Source organism: Balaenoptera physalus, assembly GCF_965194825.1.
Source record: "Balaenoptera physalus genome assembly, chromosome: 5".
NCBI classification, from domain to species: Eukaryota; Metazoa; Chordata; class Mammalia; order Artiodactyla; family Balaenopteridae; genus Balaenoptera; species Balaenoptera physalus.
In genome coordinates, this window is record NC_138884.1 from 14,589,418 (window position 1) to 14,606,087 (window position 16,670).

Below are 16,670 nucleotides of genomic sequence, written 5' to 3' on the forward strand. Positions count from 1 at the left end.
TAGCTTTATCGTTTTTTTGAAGAACGATTTGTTTTCTTTGTCTAAAATTGAAACAGTACATGTGAGAACAAAGAAGAAAATCAAGTCTGGCCAAAATTCTAGCGAAGATAATCCCCACTTAAGACTTGTTTAGCAGCCATCTGTTGATGAATATGTGTGTGTGTTTCATATCGCGTGGTGAAGGTCGCGTTCACTGTGCTCATCGATAACCTTAGACTTACCAGCGGATCCCGCCTTTACAGAGTGCTTTGTATTTCTTAGGTCTTGTTGTAGTGAAGCTCAGTAACTTCCAGGACTGTTAGATGCTTTTTGTCTTCAGAAGGCAGTAACCTAACAGTACAATGTTCTGACACCTTTCCTTAGGGGCAGACACCCATTTTCCCTGCCCCACACACACCTAATAAAAAGGTGTTGGAATTAAATGTTGGGCTTTTTTTAATGTTTTTATTCTTTTATTATTTATGCGTGTATTTAGATCAACAAGTTAAAAAATTCTACAGGCTTGTTCTCCCTGAAAATCCAGACCCATCCCCTTCTCCAGCCTATTTCCTGTACCACAGATAACGGCTTCTACATCTTCTGTCTGATTCTTATCACTTCCATATCCAGGAATATAAAGATAATGCTTTTTTAAAATTTTTCAGTTGCAGGCCTTATCTTTTGACATGACACAGACATTATAGCATTGTGGTAGGATTAGCTCTCTTCTCGCTGTCTGTCTCACCTCACATGCCCATTCCCCATTCCCCATTCCCCAGTCCTATCAATATGTTAATAATGTGGTAAATTTGAAAATCATTTTTTAGTATATGTTGTTAGACTATGCAAATGCCTTTTATAGCTGAGCCATGTAATATACTACATGATTACTTTTTTTCCCTGCTCAGCATTTTGTTTTCCCTACTTATTAGTTGTCTTGGTTTTTCTGTTTTCTTAGTTTTGTATATACTTATTACTTCAGCTCTAAACTCTTCCCTAGTTGTCTAAATTTCCCCTCAGTTTTTAGACACTTCAGATATTTTATCAGTTTCATCTTCTTGAAAAAGTCTCTTCTGGAGTCTTACGACCTGCGGTAGGGGATCAGCTGTGACATTGGAATCTCATTTCCCCAACATCCTGAGAAATGTTGTTTTTCTCTCTGTGTTGGTTCTCTTGTTTCAGGATTCCATTCATGCCTCTTTATTTATTCCATTGGTTTTGTAAATGCCATACATGAGGGTGGGTAAATAATATAGTGGAGCTAGATGGCCTGGTTTTGAATCCCAATTCTGACATTTTCTAGCAACTTACAAGACCTTAAGCAAGCCCTCTCTCTGTTCCTGTATTTCTTACTCTCTAAGTGGAGTGTAATTATGGTACTGACCTCTGGAGAAGGCTAAGGATTAAATAAAGTAAGTGCCCGTTCAATTGTCTGTCTCTTAAAAAATGTTAGCTGCAGATATCCACAATATTTTGTGTTGGAAGTGTTGTATATATTATTAGTGAAATGTTAAGAAATGATTATAGTTTTCTACTCTCCCCCAAAATCAGTTCTAGTCATATTGAGTCAGACTTTTTTGGATCAAGTCATTTTTCTCTCTCTCTTTTTTTTAACCCCCTCTGTGCTTTTAAACAGATTTATGACTGGTTACATTACCCACAATATATTAAGACTACATTTTTCAGCCTCCCTTTGGCGATTTGACAAATTCCTGTCCAGTGAGATGTAAGCAGAAGTATACCGTGATTTTTGGAAAGCGTCCTTAAAGGATCTCTTCTTCCTGTTGGTTGAGATGTCAGTGTGACGAGGACTCACAGGTTGAGGATATTGAAGCAACAAAGTAGAAGAATTCTTGATCTTGGAACCACTGTACCAGATCTGAACTGCCCCCTGGGGTCTTCATTTACACGAGAGAGAAATAGACTTATGTTTTAGTTAAACCCCTGATGTTTTGGGTTTACTGTCAGCCATAACTGAACTTAACTCTAGCAAATTTATCAAACAATGAAACTTTTTCCTCGAAAATCTGTCTGCTGATGTCGCGCATTCATGAACAGTGTATCACTACTAGATAGATCTAAATTCTAAACCAGCAGCAATAATTTGGATCATCTCTAATGTTGGTTGGCTTGTATGGAAAGAGGATAAAGAGAGTGGGAAGCCTCAGGGAGTTAAATTGAAACTTTGACTTCAGAAATAACCAAAATGTCAAGTTCCTTAAAAGTCTCAATCAAACTGTTGCAGCATCATGAAGTAAGAGTTGCTTTTTGCACACCCCTTCATTGCCCCTACAAAAGTATCAAACATAAAAATTAGAATACTGAATGAACCCCTCATGTACTTATCACCAGGTTCAGTTACCAGCTTATGTCTGACCTTGTTTCATCTATCCTCTCCGTCCCCCCCTCCCCACCTCCCTTTCCCTCTCTCTCTCTCCCCCCCCTCCCCCTCCCCCCTTCCTGTAATATCTTCAGTGAAGAAACTGGATCATTTGTTCTATAGCTTCCCACTCTGGGCTTTTCTGGTTATATTTTCTGTGGAATTAGGATTAGAATTAAATGCTCCCATCAGTACTATTACATGGTTGGTGATATGTTCTTTCATCAGGAAACGGTAATGTCTGGTTGTTTCTTTTTTTTCTAATGTATGTTTCTCTCTTACTTCTCTAGGTTCTGACATACTGAATTGATCTTCTTTGAGTCAAAACAGTTCTTTCTGATTTCTGGACTTCCTAGATCCTAGATTATATTACTCTCCTTGTGAAAAGTACCCATGAAATTTTGTTTTTTCCCTTATAATACCAGTTGTTAAGACTTAAAATTGTATGTTGCATGTCTTTCCCAATGACTATAAACCACACGAGAACAAGGGACTATGTCTGTATACCAGGTACTTTCACCATCCAGGTTAGTACTGAACTACGAAAGAAAAGAAAAGAAAAAAAACCCAACACAATACATGGCAATTGGTTACAGAAAAAAGGGTTTTTGTTTTTTAACTTTTTATTTTACATAGGAGTATAGCCGATTAACAATGCTGTGATAGTTTCATGTGCGCAGCAAAGTGACTGAGCCATACGTATACATGTATCCTTTCTCCCCCAAATTCCCCTCCCATCCAGGCTTCCACATAACATTGAGCAGAGTTCCCTGTGCTCTACAGTAGGTCCTTGTTGGTTATCCATTTTAAATATAGCAGTGTGTACATGTCAATCCCACCCTTCCCCCCTGTGTTTTTTAACTTTTAAGGTTTTTTTTTTGTTTTGTTTTGGGAAGTACTCGTTTTAGTGAAAAGAGAAGAGCATAGACATTGGAATCTTTTATCCTGCTTCGCGACCTTGGAAATTGAATCTTATTCATCCAGAACTGGTGGACTGATCTTGCAGTTGTGAGGACTTAATGAGTTAGTGAATAAAAGACACCTAGTAGTTTCTGGCACATACAAAGCACACAATATGTGTTCCTTCTTTTTTTTTCCTGGTTATTCTTGTTGGTTCTCTCACACACATAACATATCGCAAACACACATACCCCACAATAGACATGAGATTGGTTTTTTGGCCTATAATTTTGGGGTTCCATTTAAAAATAAAAATATTTTAATTAAAAGTTCTAGTAGAACCTCATTAAAATCTTCAAGGCACTGATTCTTACATAGCCTGTTCTTTATGTGTAAATCTTTTCCCTGGAAAGTACAGAGTGGGAGGTTACATTGTGATTATGAATGTTGTCCTTGTGAAAATACAAAGTAGTGTACAAATCACTTTATTTCACAATGCCATTTTGTGGCATGCTAAGTTTTTGGTTTGTTTTGTTTTTTATTCCTGCAGTACAGTAATAACATGGCTTTGGAATAGATGAGTAAGTTTCATTTCTCCCAACCTACTCTAGGTTAGATATGAAAAATACATGTTATTATAAACTGCATTTTTTATGAAGTTTTCTTAGTATATCCTCTAAGTATTGAATTTCTATTGCTTGAGCTTCTCTGTGAACTTAGAAATACTGTGTTCATGGGGATTATTTAGAGTTGTTAATGAGATTCTTGTCATAACTTGAAAGAATATGCTAAATATGATACCATGAATCAAAACCATGTGTGGCTTTATTCTAACAGATGGTTTTAGTTTAGTTTCCTTTATTCTGTCTGGATTATGGTATTTTTCTTTTTGCCCAACAAACAGCTTTCAAATAGCTACTGGGCTTTTTTCTAATCCTTTACACTAAAAATACTTTTTTGTACAGTTCTTCAGGATTTATTTTTTTCAGCTATCTATTTGGGAAAATTCTAATTCTGTTACAGCTTTTACCTTGCAAAGTATTCAGTGTCTCCTTTAGAAAAATAAATACAAATACATTTTGAAAGAAGTTCTGAGTTTTCATACAAACCCATTTATACAAGTCTTGTATTGAAATTGATACTATTCTTAAGTTTTATCAAATTATTGAATTGGTCATGGTATACTTTTGATTCACGCAATATCTTTCCAAGTAGTAGTAGTCTCAGTTTAGAGTAAAATATCAAGTGACAAATAATAATTGGAGTTTTGAAAGCTTGAGGGGTTGTACTTTGATGATAGATAGGGCAAAGTATGTTTTGGGAAAATTAATCTTATATTCATAGGAAGTGACAAAAATGGAGGCAAGAGATCTAGTATGCAGTTTTTATATCTGGCACTATTACCTTTGGTAATAGTCATAAATCCGAGGTTTTGAAGACAAAACCTGATAGGAGACATTAACAATTACTTTAGAGTTTCTCCCATAAGAGAACAGCTACCAGGGTCAAGGTAGCCAGCTTGGGATTGTGCGTTTTGAGGAGAAAGGTATGTTTTATTTCAACATGATGAGTTTGAGGTGACAGTAGGATTTATCAAACTGAAACGTGAGAATGCAAATGCAGGTTCTCTTCACATTTGATTAAGGTCATTAGTAAAAGTTTAACAAACTTTTTTCCCTCACAGAGAAAGAAATTGGCTCCCTATTTACTAGATCTGAACTGTTAAATTATTTTTCTTTTCACGCCATAGTTCACAAAGATGTCCAAAACGAATGGCTTATCAGAAGATTTGATATGGCACTGTAAAACGCTGATCCAAGAAAGGGATGTAGTCATAAGGCTTATGAACAAATGTGAAGACATTTCACATAAATTGACCAAACAAGTTACCATGCTCACTGGAAGTGCAGGTGGATGGAACATAGAACAGCCCTCCGTTCTAAACCACAGGTAATACTTGCTGTGTGTGCCTAGTCATTATTTTATCTCAGCTGTGTAAAAATGCTGGATTTATTCCTGTAGTGTGCCTAGGGAACTTAAGTGTGGACACGGTAGGAAAACTAACGTTTAAAAGGGAAACCCAGGGTTTCCTGTAATGGCACGTAAGTGGCGTATGAATTCTTTTTCATTGATCGCCACCCCCTCTGCCCCCAGTCAGGATATCTTACTCCATTATCACGTTGTAAATTAGAGGGAGGAGATATTATGTGGTCTTATATAACCTATGTTTTCCTTGTCTGATGACGGATAATTTCATATATAATCACAGAAGCTGAAAAGGTGGTTTTTTAGGTACCTCTTTACTGAATTTAGTGCTTCAGAGAGTCGGCTGCTCAACTGCATCAGTGTAAAAATCTGTCTTCGTTCAATTTCTTTTTGCTCGTAAGTGATTGAAGTATCCTATATATGTGATTAAATGCTTTCAAAAGCCCAAAATTTTTAATCTTTTTGAGGTAAAAACACATAAAAATTGAAAAGGACACTTTCATTAAATAGATTATATAAGGAAAAATTATTAAAAAGTGTGTATTTAAAAAGTATATTACCCGAACTGCTACTGTCAGTAAAATACCTTGTCCGAGTGCTTGCAAAAAATAAACACTAAATTATTTTCACTAAAAAATTTGTCCAACAGCCAGAACGTATGAAAACGGCGTTTTGTAATTGTGAACACCCCTCCTTTGCATGATGTTGGGATATGGCGGGCGGGGGGTTGTTTTGAACTTCTTTTAAAAGTTTATTTTCAGGTTGTCTGGGAACTCAGAACTGTTCAGAATGCTTCCTTTTTTAAAAAAAAGTATAAAATTGTTTACTGTGATATACATACAGAGGCAAGAACATGGAAACAGTCAAAGTTTCTAAGATCCGAGACTAGTTAGAATGATTTATGGTATATCCATACTCCGCAGTGTTAATGTAATTTTTAAAATGAATTATTTCTGTTCAAAATATTTCTGATAGGTATTTAATAAGATTAGCACTAGGGTCTCATTAAAATTATTTACCCTAGTTGTTGATTTTATATACTTCTTCTGATATTTTTCTCAGTTAATGATCAAAGCACATTTGCTGATCATTGGTTAATTAAAAGTCAAGATATGAAAAAAAAAATCAAGATACGGTTACTGGCCTTTAATAGTAAGCTACAATCTTTTCTGTGCCCTTCTAGGGTGCTATGGGATGGTGTAGGGAAACGTGATGCAGTTCCCACAAAGAAGCTCTTTTCTCTGTTGCATAGAAAGAACTATGACCATGTCAGCAAATTCATCTCCTAAAAGTGTAGTTGGAGCTGCTCCTTCTTGTTCTACAGCATTGGATATGGGGAGTTCTTCACTCTACAAGGCTTACCCAGTTGAGTCTACTTTATCATAATTTGGAGTTTAAAAAATCAAGTGCTTTATTGCATCACTTAAAAAATTTCTCTCTTAAACCCACATCCACAAAGTCCTATTACTTGTAAATAGTATGATCAGGTAATAAAGCTATCCTTTTCGTTAGACTGAGGATTTTTTAAATGAAATATTAAACAGGTGAGAAAAATAGTTTTGGGGGTTTTTTTAGGTGCTTCTTGGATCTAGTCCCAAAGTACAACTTCTGAAAACCTGTATAGATAGTCTCTTTGGAGTTTATTTAAATGCACTTTTAGGGGGTGAAATTTGTTGTCTTGGTTTTTGTTTTTAGCCAATGTAAGTTGCACAAGCAACTTGCAGATTTTTACTTGGTATACTGGCCAAGCATAATGGCTGCTTAGTATAGAAACATTTAAAGTACTTTTCCCACAGAGGAAAATATTAAACTATCCTAATGAATAAGCTGTTGTGCTTTTGCTTAACAGAACAAATTCTTTATAGTAAAGTTTATTTTGAAGCAAAATTATATTAACTGTTTTCCTATTAGAAATTTTTAAGAATTATAACAGAAGAAAAATAGCCTTTTAGAGATAAAAGAAATACACACATGCTGTAACTCCCTGTTAAAAATAAAGTCTTTGCAAGGGAAAAAATTCTCATATGTATCTCAAAACCATTACATTCATAATGTTTATTTTAAAATGTCAAAACTAAAATTACCTTAAGTTAAAATATAATACAATGAGGAAAAAGTAAAAAAAAAAAAAAAACCTCAGTATTTCTCCTATTTTATTCCTATCATAGATGTAGCCATCTCTCAAGCTTCAGCGGCTTATCTAAAATTTATCAGCTTTAAACTGTTTTAACTGAAAAGGTTTATCACATGTTCAGTATAAAATAATGTTTAATTATGCGTGTCCTGTCTTTTTCGGGGCTAAATCTACTAACGTTCTTCTGATCTTGTTCCTCCTCAGCTGGCCAGGATGATTCCATATCCTGTTTCTAAACAGTTGCTGTGAAACCATTTGATGTGAATGCAAATCAGTAGTGCAGATGTGTTGACTAACTCAGAGTACTATGATATAAACATTTTAGTAGTTTAGATACTACTCTTAGTACAAACTGTTATTGTGGTAGTATTTTCAGCACTCATGACATACTTAAGGGACATAAATTTTTGGTCAACTAGCATCCCTAATCTGTTTCATATGAACTACTTCAAGAAGTTTCTCTAGCCCTCTATTCCTGCATTTTAAACTTAAATTTAGCACATTGTATATACTCCAGTTTTCTACTTCCGGCCTTTCTCACCTTTCAGAATAATTTTGATACTAGTTTTCTCTGACAGGAAATTTAAACCCAATTTAATTTTCACTCTGAAAAGAAATTATAGTAACTCTCTGGAAGGAGTTTTTTTTTCCCCCCCACAAAACAAGTAACTTTAAAATAACATGCTACCTCATTTTCTTTCATGACCTCAGAAAATCTTAAAATCACTTTTTTCCTCATTGGGAGGTAAGAAAACCTTCAGTTTAACGATATTTGTAGTCCCCTTTTGAAAAGAGATCACTTACCTAATTCAAAAGGCCCGGGCTATAGTTCTTACCGTTTGGATAACCCTGAGCAGATTACATTCTTATTTGTAAACTAAGTGGGTGGGGTTCATATGCAATCACAAAAATTTTTACGAAACTCTTGAATGTCAAAAGTAATGGAAGGTATGATTGTATAGCAGCTAAATATTAGCGCCTGCTAGAGAAAGAATATAAGCTGCCCTGTTTTAAAACTTGTCTTAACAAGTGAATTGGAAAGCTGTTTGCCAGAACTACATTCTCAATGATCCTCTTGCTTTCTGAAGAAAGGATATGTTATGGGCAGCACTATTGTGACACTAAGCAGCAGAAAGTTACTTGTAATTTAGGTAAATCTAGCAGAGGAGCAAGTACACACACATACACACTTATATTTTTAAAACAAACACTTCAATGTAACAGAGGTATTTAATGTCCTGATCAAAACAGCTACCATAGCTGCTTTGTGAATGTGGATGAAACAATTTTATTTGAATGAAAAATTCAATGCTTCTCAAAATTTCCTCATCACTTTTTAAAATTTTATGTATAGTGAAGAATATTTTAATAGTTAGACTCGTTCTCAACATATGTTGGTGATACATACATTCAGTAATTTTTCTTTGTTAAGAATATTTCTTGGCTATTTGTGATAAATTTACATTGGGGTAGCATGTTGGCCCTTGGGATGCATTTATAAGTGATGTAATATGCCTGCCTTACCAAGTTTCATCATTTTCGTGGAATGTGAACCTTAATGTGTGGGGGACAACTAAGATAGTAGGAAGGACTCAGGAAAATAATGAAAATTCTATTTAAAAATAGGAAGTTTCGACTGTAGAGTAGGTGGGCCAGAGAGAGAAAACTTTCATGTCTGCTGTTTAGTGATTAGGGGCTGGATCAGAACTGGATTGGGTACCAGCTCTGCCAGTGCAGACATGCATTTGGGCAGCTGGGACCTTGGGCAAGTTACTTAACTGCTCTGAATCCCAGAGAGAGCTTCTCATCTCTAAATGGAGATGATGACAATAATAGTATCTACTTTATAATGTAGATTAAATAAAGTAATAATGCATGTAAAGTATAGTGTCTAGAATTCCAATATTAGCATTTACTCTACCAGTATAGTAGAATTTATTTGGACCTGAAAATTAAAATGTCTATGATAATATTCTATTTATTATTACTTTCATAGTGGCATAGAAATTATATTGGCCAAGAAGGCAAAGACATTTTTTTTTTAATTAATTTATTATTAATTTTTGGCTGTGTTGGGTCTTCGCTTCTGTGCGAGGGCTTTCTCTAGTTGTGGCAAGCGGGGGCCACTCTTCATCGCGGTGCGCGGGCCTCTCACTATCGCGGCCCCTCTTGTTGTGGAGCACAGGCTCCAGACGCGCAGGCTCAGTAGTTGTGGCTCACGGGCCCAGTCCTTCCGCGGCATGTGGGATCTTCCCAGACCAGGGCTCGAACCCGTGTCCCCTGCATTGGCAGGCGGACTCTCAACCACTGCGCCACCAGGGAAGCCCAAGACATTTTAAAAAATGAACTGTGGGGCTTCCCTGGTGGCGCAGTGGTTGAGAATCTGCCTGCCAATGCAGGGGACACGGGTTCGAGCCCTGGTCTGGGAAGATCCCACATGCCGCGGAGCGACTGGGCCCGTGAGCCACAACTACTGAGCCTGCGCGTCTGGAGCCTGTGCTCCGCAACAAGAGGGGCCGCGATAGTGAGAGGCCCGCGCACCGCGATGAAGAGTGGTCCCCGCTTGCCACAACTAGAGAAAGCCCTCGCACAGAAGCGAAGACCCAACACAGCCATAAATAAATAAAAATAAATAAATTAATTAATTAATTTTAAAAAAATGAACTGTGAAGACTTCAGCAATACTGCTGATTTTTCCTACCTATGCTTTTAATTTTTTCAAATGAGAACCGTTTTCTAGATTGTGTACCCCACAGTTGAAACATAGATTCTGATTTAAGATGGATATCTTTCTACCTCACCTCTTTGATCCCTGTTCTAATTAAAGTGTCTTGATTTTAGAATTTGACCGCTTAACCATTTATCAGAGCCATTTATCAGAACCATTTATCAGACCCCTTCTCTATGTGCAGTTAGGATCTGTGTAAGAGGAAATTAAGGGGATAGGATAAAAGCTGTAGAGTGAGAAGCATGGCCTTGTCCTAAGTTGTCATGTTAATGTGGGGTTTATGCTTCCCTAGTGAGTATAAGAATAAGCTTTTGCATGAGATAGACTTTTCTGAGTTAAAATCTTAGCCATAAGACTTTGTAGCTATGCAACCTCAGGCAAATTACTGAGCCTCGGGTTTTTTCATCTGTTAAAAAATAACTACCTTAATAGCATATTAAAAGATTGAATGAGGTGATGCTAGAAAATGATATTTTTGTATATCTGTATATAATAGATGTTCAGTAAATAACTGCTATTAGTTTTTAACCGCTTGAACTTTTAGAAAAAACTAACCATTTCGTCCATTAGACCCCTTCCATGTTGCCATCCAAGCAAGTTAGTCCCAGGGATTAGTCTGTTTACATGTTCACAAATTAAATAAGATTCTTGACACATGCCTGCTGCTTTCTACTCACTGGTATTTATTGATGCCTAGCAAATTTACATTTATATGTAGTTCAAACATAAATACACACATACATACATCCTCCAGAATTACACATACCAGTGATATTAGAGGTGATTGGCATTCAGTCAAAGTTTTATTAAATCAGCCTGGCAAAGTAGCAAATTATGCGTATGTTTTTGTTCTAATACTTTAAGTTCCTTACTGTGCTAATATTCAAATCAGTACAATACATTTTTCTAGAGTATAAATATTAGTAATATGTTATCATAGTTAATATTCTGATCATTTATGGAATTAATTTGGTGGCATTAAATTATGACTGAATATGAAAATTTTTTTGTAATTCTTATTGCCAGAAACAACAAATACAGAATAAAATTTGAGAGGTTTTTTAAAATGTATTATGTTTGGGGTTCATTTTCTTAAGTAAGTGTAAATAGCTTTTAGCAGTAAGTTAAAAGGTAAGACTAGACCTAGATACTTCAGTTTTTTTGTGCATTGCAAACCTAAACCTCTTCTCAGAAAACTAGTAGAGAAAACTAATAGAGGTATAAATCTATAATATCTGGTCACTCTCTCTTTACCAGTTTGTCACTCAAGCCCTATCAGAAGGTTGGTTTGAATTGGCTGGCATTGGTACATAAACACGGACTGAATGGCATTTTGGCAGATGAAATGGTAAGTAGTACTCTATTTCTAGGATTTATCATTAATAGGCGTCCTTGCTGTCACTCAAAAGATGAAAATTTCCCTTGACCCTGTTAGTTCACTGCTCTTACCAAAGTATAATCCCTCTCACTCTTCTCAGTTTTCTGTTGCTTGTCTTAGTTCTAACCTCCTTACTTCCCCCTCAAAAATGAAAATAGGTTTTTTGTCTTTCTCATCAAATTAATAAATAAATGTGTTTTTAAAATTAGATGTTACATAAAAATACACAGGAAAAAAAACAAAATCACACATAATCCTGCCATCTTAAAGTAAGTACTATTTTGGTGTATATCTTTTTCCAGAATATTTTCTTCTGAAGGTGTGTGTTTGTGCATGCATACATACATACACATATACATATATATGTTATATTAAAAGAGATTTTACTACGTGTGCTTTTCTATAGCTCCCTTTAAAATTTATCATAGATACCTGTCCTTGTTAGTAGATAAATCTACACGTTTATCATCACCATCATTTCAGTCATTTTACTTTTATTAGATGTTTCTGAGTTTCTTTTCTTTTCCAAATCACATTTGACTTGAAGGTAAGCTTAGGAAGTTCATTACAGCCAGTAGTCCAAGTATTGTCATGTAGAAACTTGACCTTTAATCTAACCTTTACCTTCCTTCCTCCAGCTATGCTTTTTAAAAAGTGTTTATTATAAATGAGTCATGTTCAGTGGAGAAAATGTTTATTGAATATATGTATTACATTGTGTATTAGTTTTCCAAAATAAAAATTAACAAAGATAATAATCCTTGTTCTCTAGCTAGCTTCTAGTAAAATAATCTTTAGTTTTTCAAGACAGTTTGCACACATACCTCATACTGTCATTAAAACAGAGATGCTATTTATCTAATAGAAAGGTGAATAATATATGCAGAATTTCAAAATAGTTAGAAATTACATATAGAATATAGAGTAGTACAGTTGTGGAAACTGGACTTGGAAATCAAATCTGGGTTCTGGGTACCAAATTTGCCTTTCGTGGGCTGTGTAATCCTTACCAAATGACCTAATCTCTCAGAGCCAATATTAATAAAACATATGTAATTCCTGTATCATAAGATTATATTTGGTATCAAATGAGGTTTATTATGTGAAAATGTTTTTGTAACCTGTAAAGTACAATACTTACGATAAGGTAGTGTCTGCTAGGGCTTCCCTAACAAAATACTGAAGACAGTGTGGCTTAAACAACAGAAATTTATTTCTCACAGTTCTGGAGGCTGGAAGTCTAAAATCAAGGTGTTGGCAGGTTTGGTTTCTCTTGAGGCTGCTCTCTTTGGTTTGCAGATGGACACCTTGCTGTGTCCTCACATGGCTTTTACTCTAGATACATCCATCTCTTCTTTTATGATAGAAGTTGGGTCCCTACCCTTGTGACTTTATGATAACTTTACTTATCTCTTTAGAGGCTCTATCTCCAGATAAACCCCAGCATTGGGAGTTAGGGCTGCAACATGTTTGGGGTTGGAGGCAATTCACTTCCTAACAGTTGGCAATGTTTAGCTCTCCTAAGGAGCTATACTTCCTCAGGAGCCTTTTTTTTTTTTAATGCAATACTTTATTGGTGTATAATTTACTTGAAATAAAATGCACAAATGTTCAGCTCAGTGACTTTTTACATATATGTACACCCATGTGACTGTCTCTGAGATAAACATTTCCATCATCCTAGAAAGTTCCCTTATGCGCCTTTTCAGTCATTACCACCACTACTATTCTGACACCTATCACTATAGAATAATTTTTTTCTGATTTTGAACTTTATATAAATAGATCCGTACAGTATATACTGTTTGTTTCTGGTTCATTTGGAGCATAATAAAGTTACTAAGATTCATCCTCTTCTTACATGTATCAGTAGTTTGGTTTTTGGTTTTTTTTATTGGCTTGTGGTAGTTCATGGTATAAATACGCTACAATTTGTTTATCTGTTCTCCTGTTGATGGCAGTTTAGATTATTTCCAGTGTGTGGCTATTATAGTAAAACTGCATCGATATTCTTACCCAAGTCTTTTTGTGGGCATATGCTCTCATATCTCTTGAATATATTTTTAGGAGTGAAATTGCTAGGTAATAGGATAGGTGTGTGTTCAGCTCCAGTTAGTCATTGGAACGTCATTCTCCATCCATCCAGTATGTATTAAATAGTAGCTTTATATTAACAGTTACCAAAATTATATCCTTTGTATGCAAGCAGAGGTCTTCCATATTAATGTGTATTACATATTAACTAGCAGTTAAAATACATTCCTACTCTTAACTAAGTTGTAGTATCACTTGGAGATTATCATCTGTTTTATGTGTTATTGAGAACTAAGAATATAGTAGAAATTCTCCTAGAGTTGCATGGGGAATCATAAATAAATAAAACCAGAAATATTCTTTTTCCTTTCATTTTCCCAATATTTATTTGGGTTTTTTGTTTGTTTTTAAATTTAGTATATTGTCTTTTAAACTTTTCATTTTAGGGCCTGGGAAAAACTATTCAAGCGATTGCCTTCCTAGCGTACCTCTATCAGGAGGGTAATAATGGTCCTCATTTGATTGTTGTTCCAGCGTCAACTATAGGTTTGTAATACTGTGGACAGCTTTACTTGACTCAGTAGTATTTTATACAAGGGGAAGAAAAACCGTGTGTACGTGTGTGTTTGTGTGTGTGTGTGTGTGTGAGATTTCTTAGTTTGTGAAAGTGAATATTCATTTCTTTGGTTTCCTTACACTTTTCACCCCTTTGCATATGTGTGTTTGATTATACTGGAAGTCTTTTTAAAGAAAATAACTCCAATATAAGTCAGTTATTCAGCTTATTATATAGATTATCTATAAATTATTATAGATCATGTACCATTTGAAAAGATCATTTGTTTTCATAATACTTTTAAGTTGTTTTAATGAGTAATTTAAGAGAAACACTTTTGAATTTATAATTAAACATTTATTAAGAAAGAATGTATGCAGTTCATCCCCACTCAAATTACTTTCATTCTTTCTTGATTGAATGTAGAGTAGAGTAAGAATGTATGTATGAATGTACCAAAAAAAAGAAATCCTCTTTAAATTGGAAATTAATAATCACCTCTAAATATAATGGTTGGCCCTCTTCTCTTCATTTTGATGCCACCTCAAAATCTCAAAGTCATTTTAATCATCAAGAGTAAAATTGTGAGGAGTCTGTGATTTTTAAAAATTATCTTCTATTATTTTATAAAAATAATTTCTGGGTAGAACTTCTCAGACTTTAGTGTTCATTTCAGTGCACACGTCTACCTGTCGTAGCAGGTGCAACTAATATCTCTTTTGTTTCATAGATAACTGGCTAAGGGAAGTTAATTTATGGTGCCCCACTTTAAAGGTGCTCTGTTACTATGGTAAGAATATGTCATTATGCTTTTAACTTCGGAGACTTCTTTAAAATCTTAGCATACAGTAAAGTACAATAAATACAATCAGTGTGTGTGTGTCATTTTTAAATTCTAGGTTCTCAAGAAGAACGTAAACAGATTAGATATAACATTCATAGTAAATACGAAGAATACAATGTAATCGTGACCACGTAAGTATTGAGAAAAAATTTTTTTGGAAAAATAATTTTGTACATCATCTTAAATTTTTTAAAAATGTTTAAAAAATATTAGTAGTAAAATAAAAGAGAGTTTATGCTAAGAACTATGCAACAAAAGCAATAGAATGAGTTATGTTGAAGATTCAGGCATTTTTCAGTTTGGTGTATAATACCATGATAGCAGTCTTTTGTTAATTCTATAGGAGGTCATGATTAAAAGAATTCATCCAAAATTCATCTTTTCTTAATAAAATGGACTCCATTTTCATATATAGTCTTGCTAGCTGCTGTTAACTGTTATTTCTTGGTTTCACTCTGCTAGTTTAATAAAATGGTGTTATGTTCTTAACAGAAATGTCTTAGCTTCATGTTCTTTTTTCTACTGCTTCTTAAAATATAACGGTTCATAAAGCAAAGTGTGTAATAATTACAGGTTACATACAAATTGTGCCCAAATTGGCCTCTTCCTAGATGTGTAGAAGTTGTCTAATTACATTATAACATATAAATTGTCTTTTAACTGCATATTGCAGCTTTTGTAATTTGGTTACGTGTACATCAATAATTTTGGATATAAGTACATCAATATTTATTTGAGTACCGACTGTGTCTAGCGTTATCTTTTAGCTACTGGCTATTAGAAATATATAAATAAAAAGAATTTGTCAAATCATTAAATCTCACGAGTCCATGCTCTTAAAGGTATGATCTTAGAGATTGATTTTTTTTTGGCAACAGGTATAATTGTGCAATCAGCAGTTCTGATGATCGTAGTCTGTTTCGTCGGCTGAAGTTGAATTACGCAATTTTTGATGAGGGCCATATGCTGAAGAATATGGGCTCCATCCGCTACCAGCACCTTATGACAATTAATGTAAGAGAGTGTTCTGCGAATTTGTCCAATTATGATAAAATTTCAGATTATGTATTTTAATATATGTAGTATTTTATATCAGGGACCAACAGTCTTTTTCTGTAAAGGACCAGGTAAGTAAATATTTCATGCTTTGTGGGCCATTCGGCTTCTGTCACTTGTTCTTTGCTTTTTCTTTTTTTTTTTTTTAAACAACCCTTTTAAAATGTAAAAACCATTCTTAGCTCATGAGCTTCAATTTGCCAACCTTTGTTCTATAGGACAAACTTTGTGAATATCAGATATAATCTGTCTTCTTCCATTGCCTCATCAAAAAGTAATGTGGGAACACAAGTTACCTACTTAATAAAATGAGAGTTCTACACATTCTACCTTAAAGTACAATATATGATAATTTTTCTAAATTACTTATCTTTTATGACAGAATGTTATATTACTAATAATGGTTTTAATTTTTTTCTCCCTCACTGAGGGGGAAAACAAGAAGGATGTGGATCTTTAAAAAAAAAAAAATACTAATCTAAAATTTACCTTTGTTCGTAGGCAAATAACCGTTTGCTGCTCACAGGCACACCTGTGCAGAATAACCTGCTAGAACTCATGTCTCTGTTGAATTTTGTTATGCCGCACATGTTCAGTAGTAGCACCAGTGAAATACGAAGAATGTTTTCTTCTAAGACAGTAAGCATAAATTCATAGTTTTTCTCAACTATCTTACTTTGCGTTTTACCCGGACC

General features: G+C 34.7%; 1 protein-coding gene across 4 annotated transcripts in view; it reads left to right on the top strand.

Moving 5' to 3' along the window:
- The window catches only part of SMARCAD1 (SNF2 related chromatin remodeling ATPase with DExD box 1), a gene marked incomplete at its 5' end in the record, with an annotated part of 69,328 nt that overhangs the window by 43,781 nt on the left and 8,877 nt on the right, over nt 1-16,670 (top strand). For all 4 annotated transcript variants that reach the window (XM_082461670.1, XM_082461671.1, XM_082461672.1 and 1 more), the window contains 7 exons: nt 5,010-5,209; nt 11,365-11,455; nt 13,966-14,065; nt 14,806-14,865; nt 14,975-15,050; nt 15,798-15,933; nt 16,477-16,614. In XM_082461670.1, the coding sequence (XP_082317796.1) occupies nt 5,010-5,209; nt 11,365-11,455; nt 13,966-14,065; nt 14,806-14,865; nt 14,975-15,050; nt 15,798-15,933; nt 16,477-16,614 (801 nt within the window). The remainder of the gene's footprint in view (nt 1-5,009; nt 5,210-11,364; nt 11,456-13,965; nt 14,066-14,805; nt 14,866-14,974; nt 15,051-15,797; nt 15,934-16,476; nt 16,615-16,670) is intronic.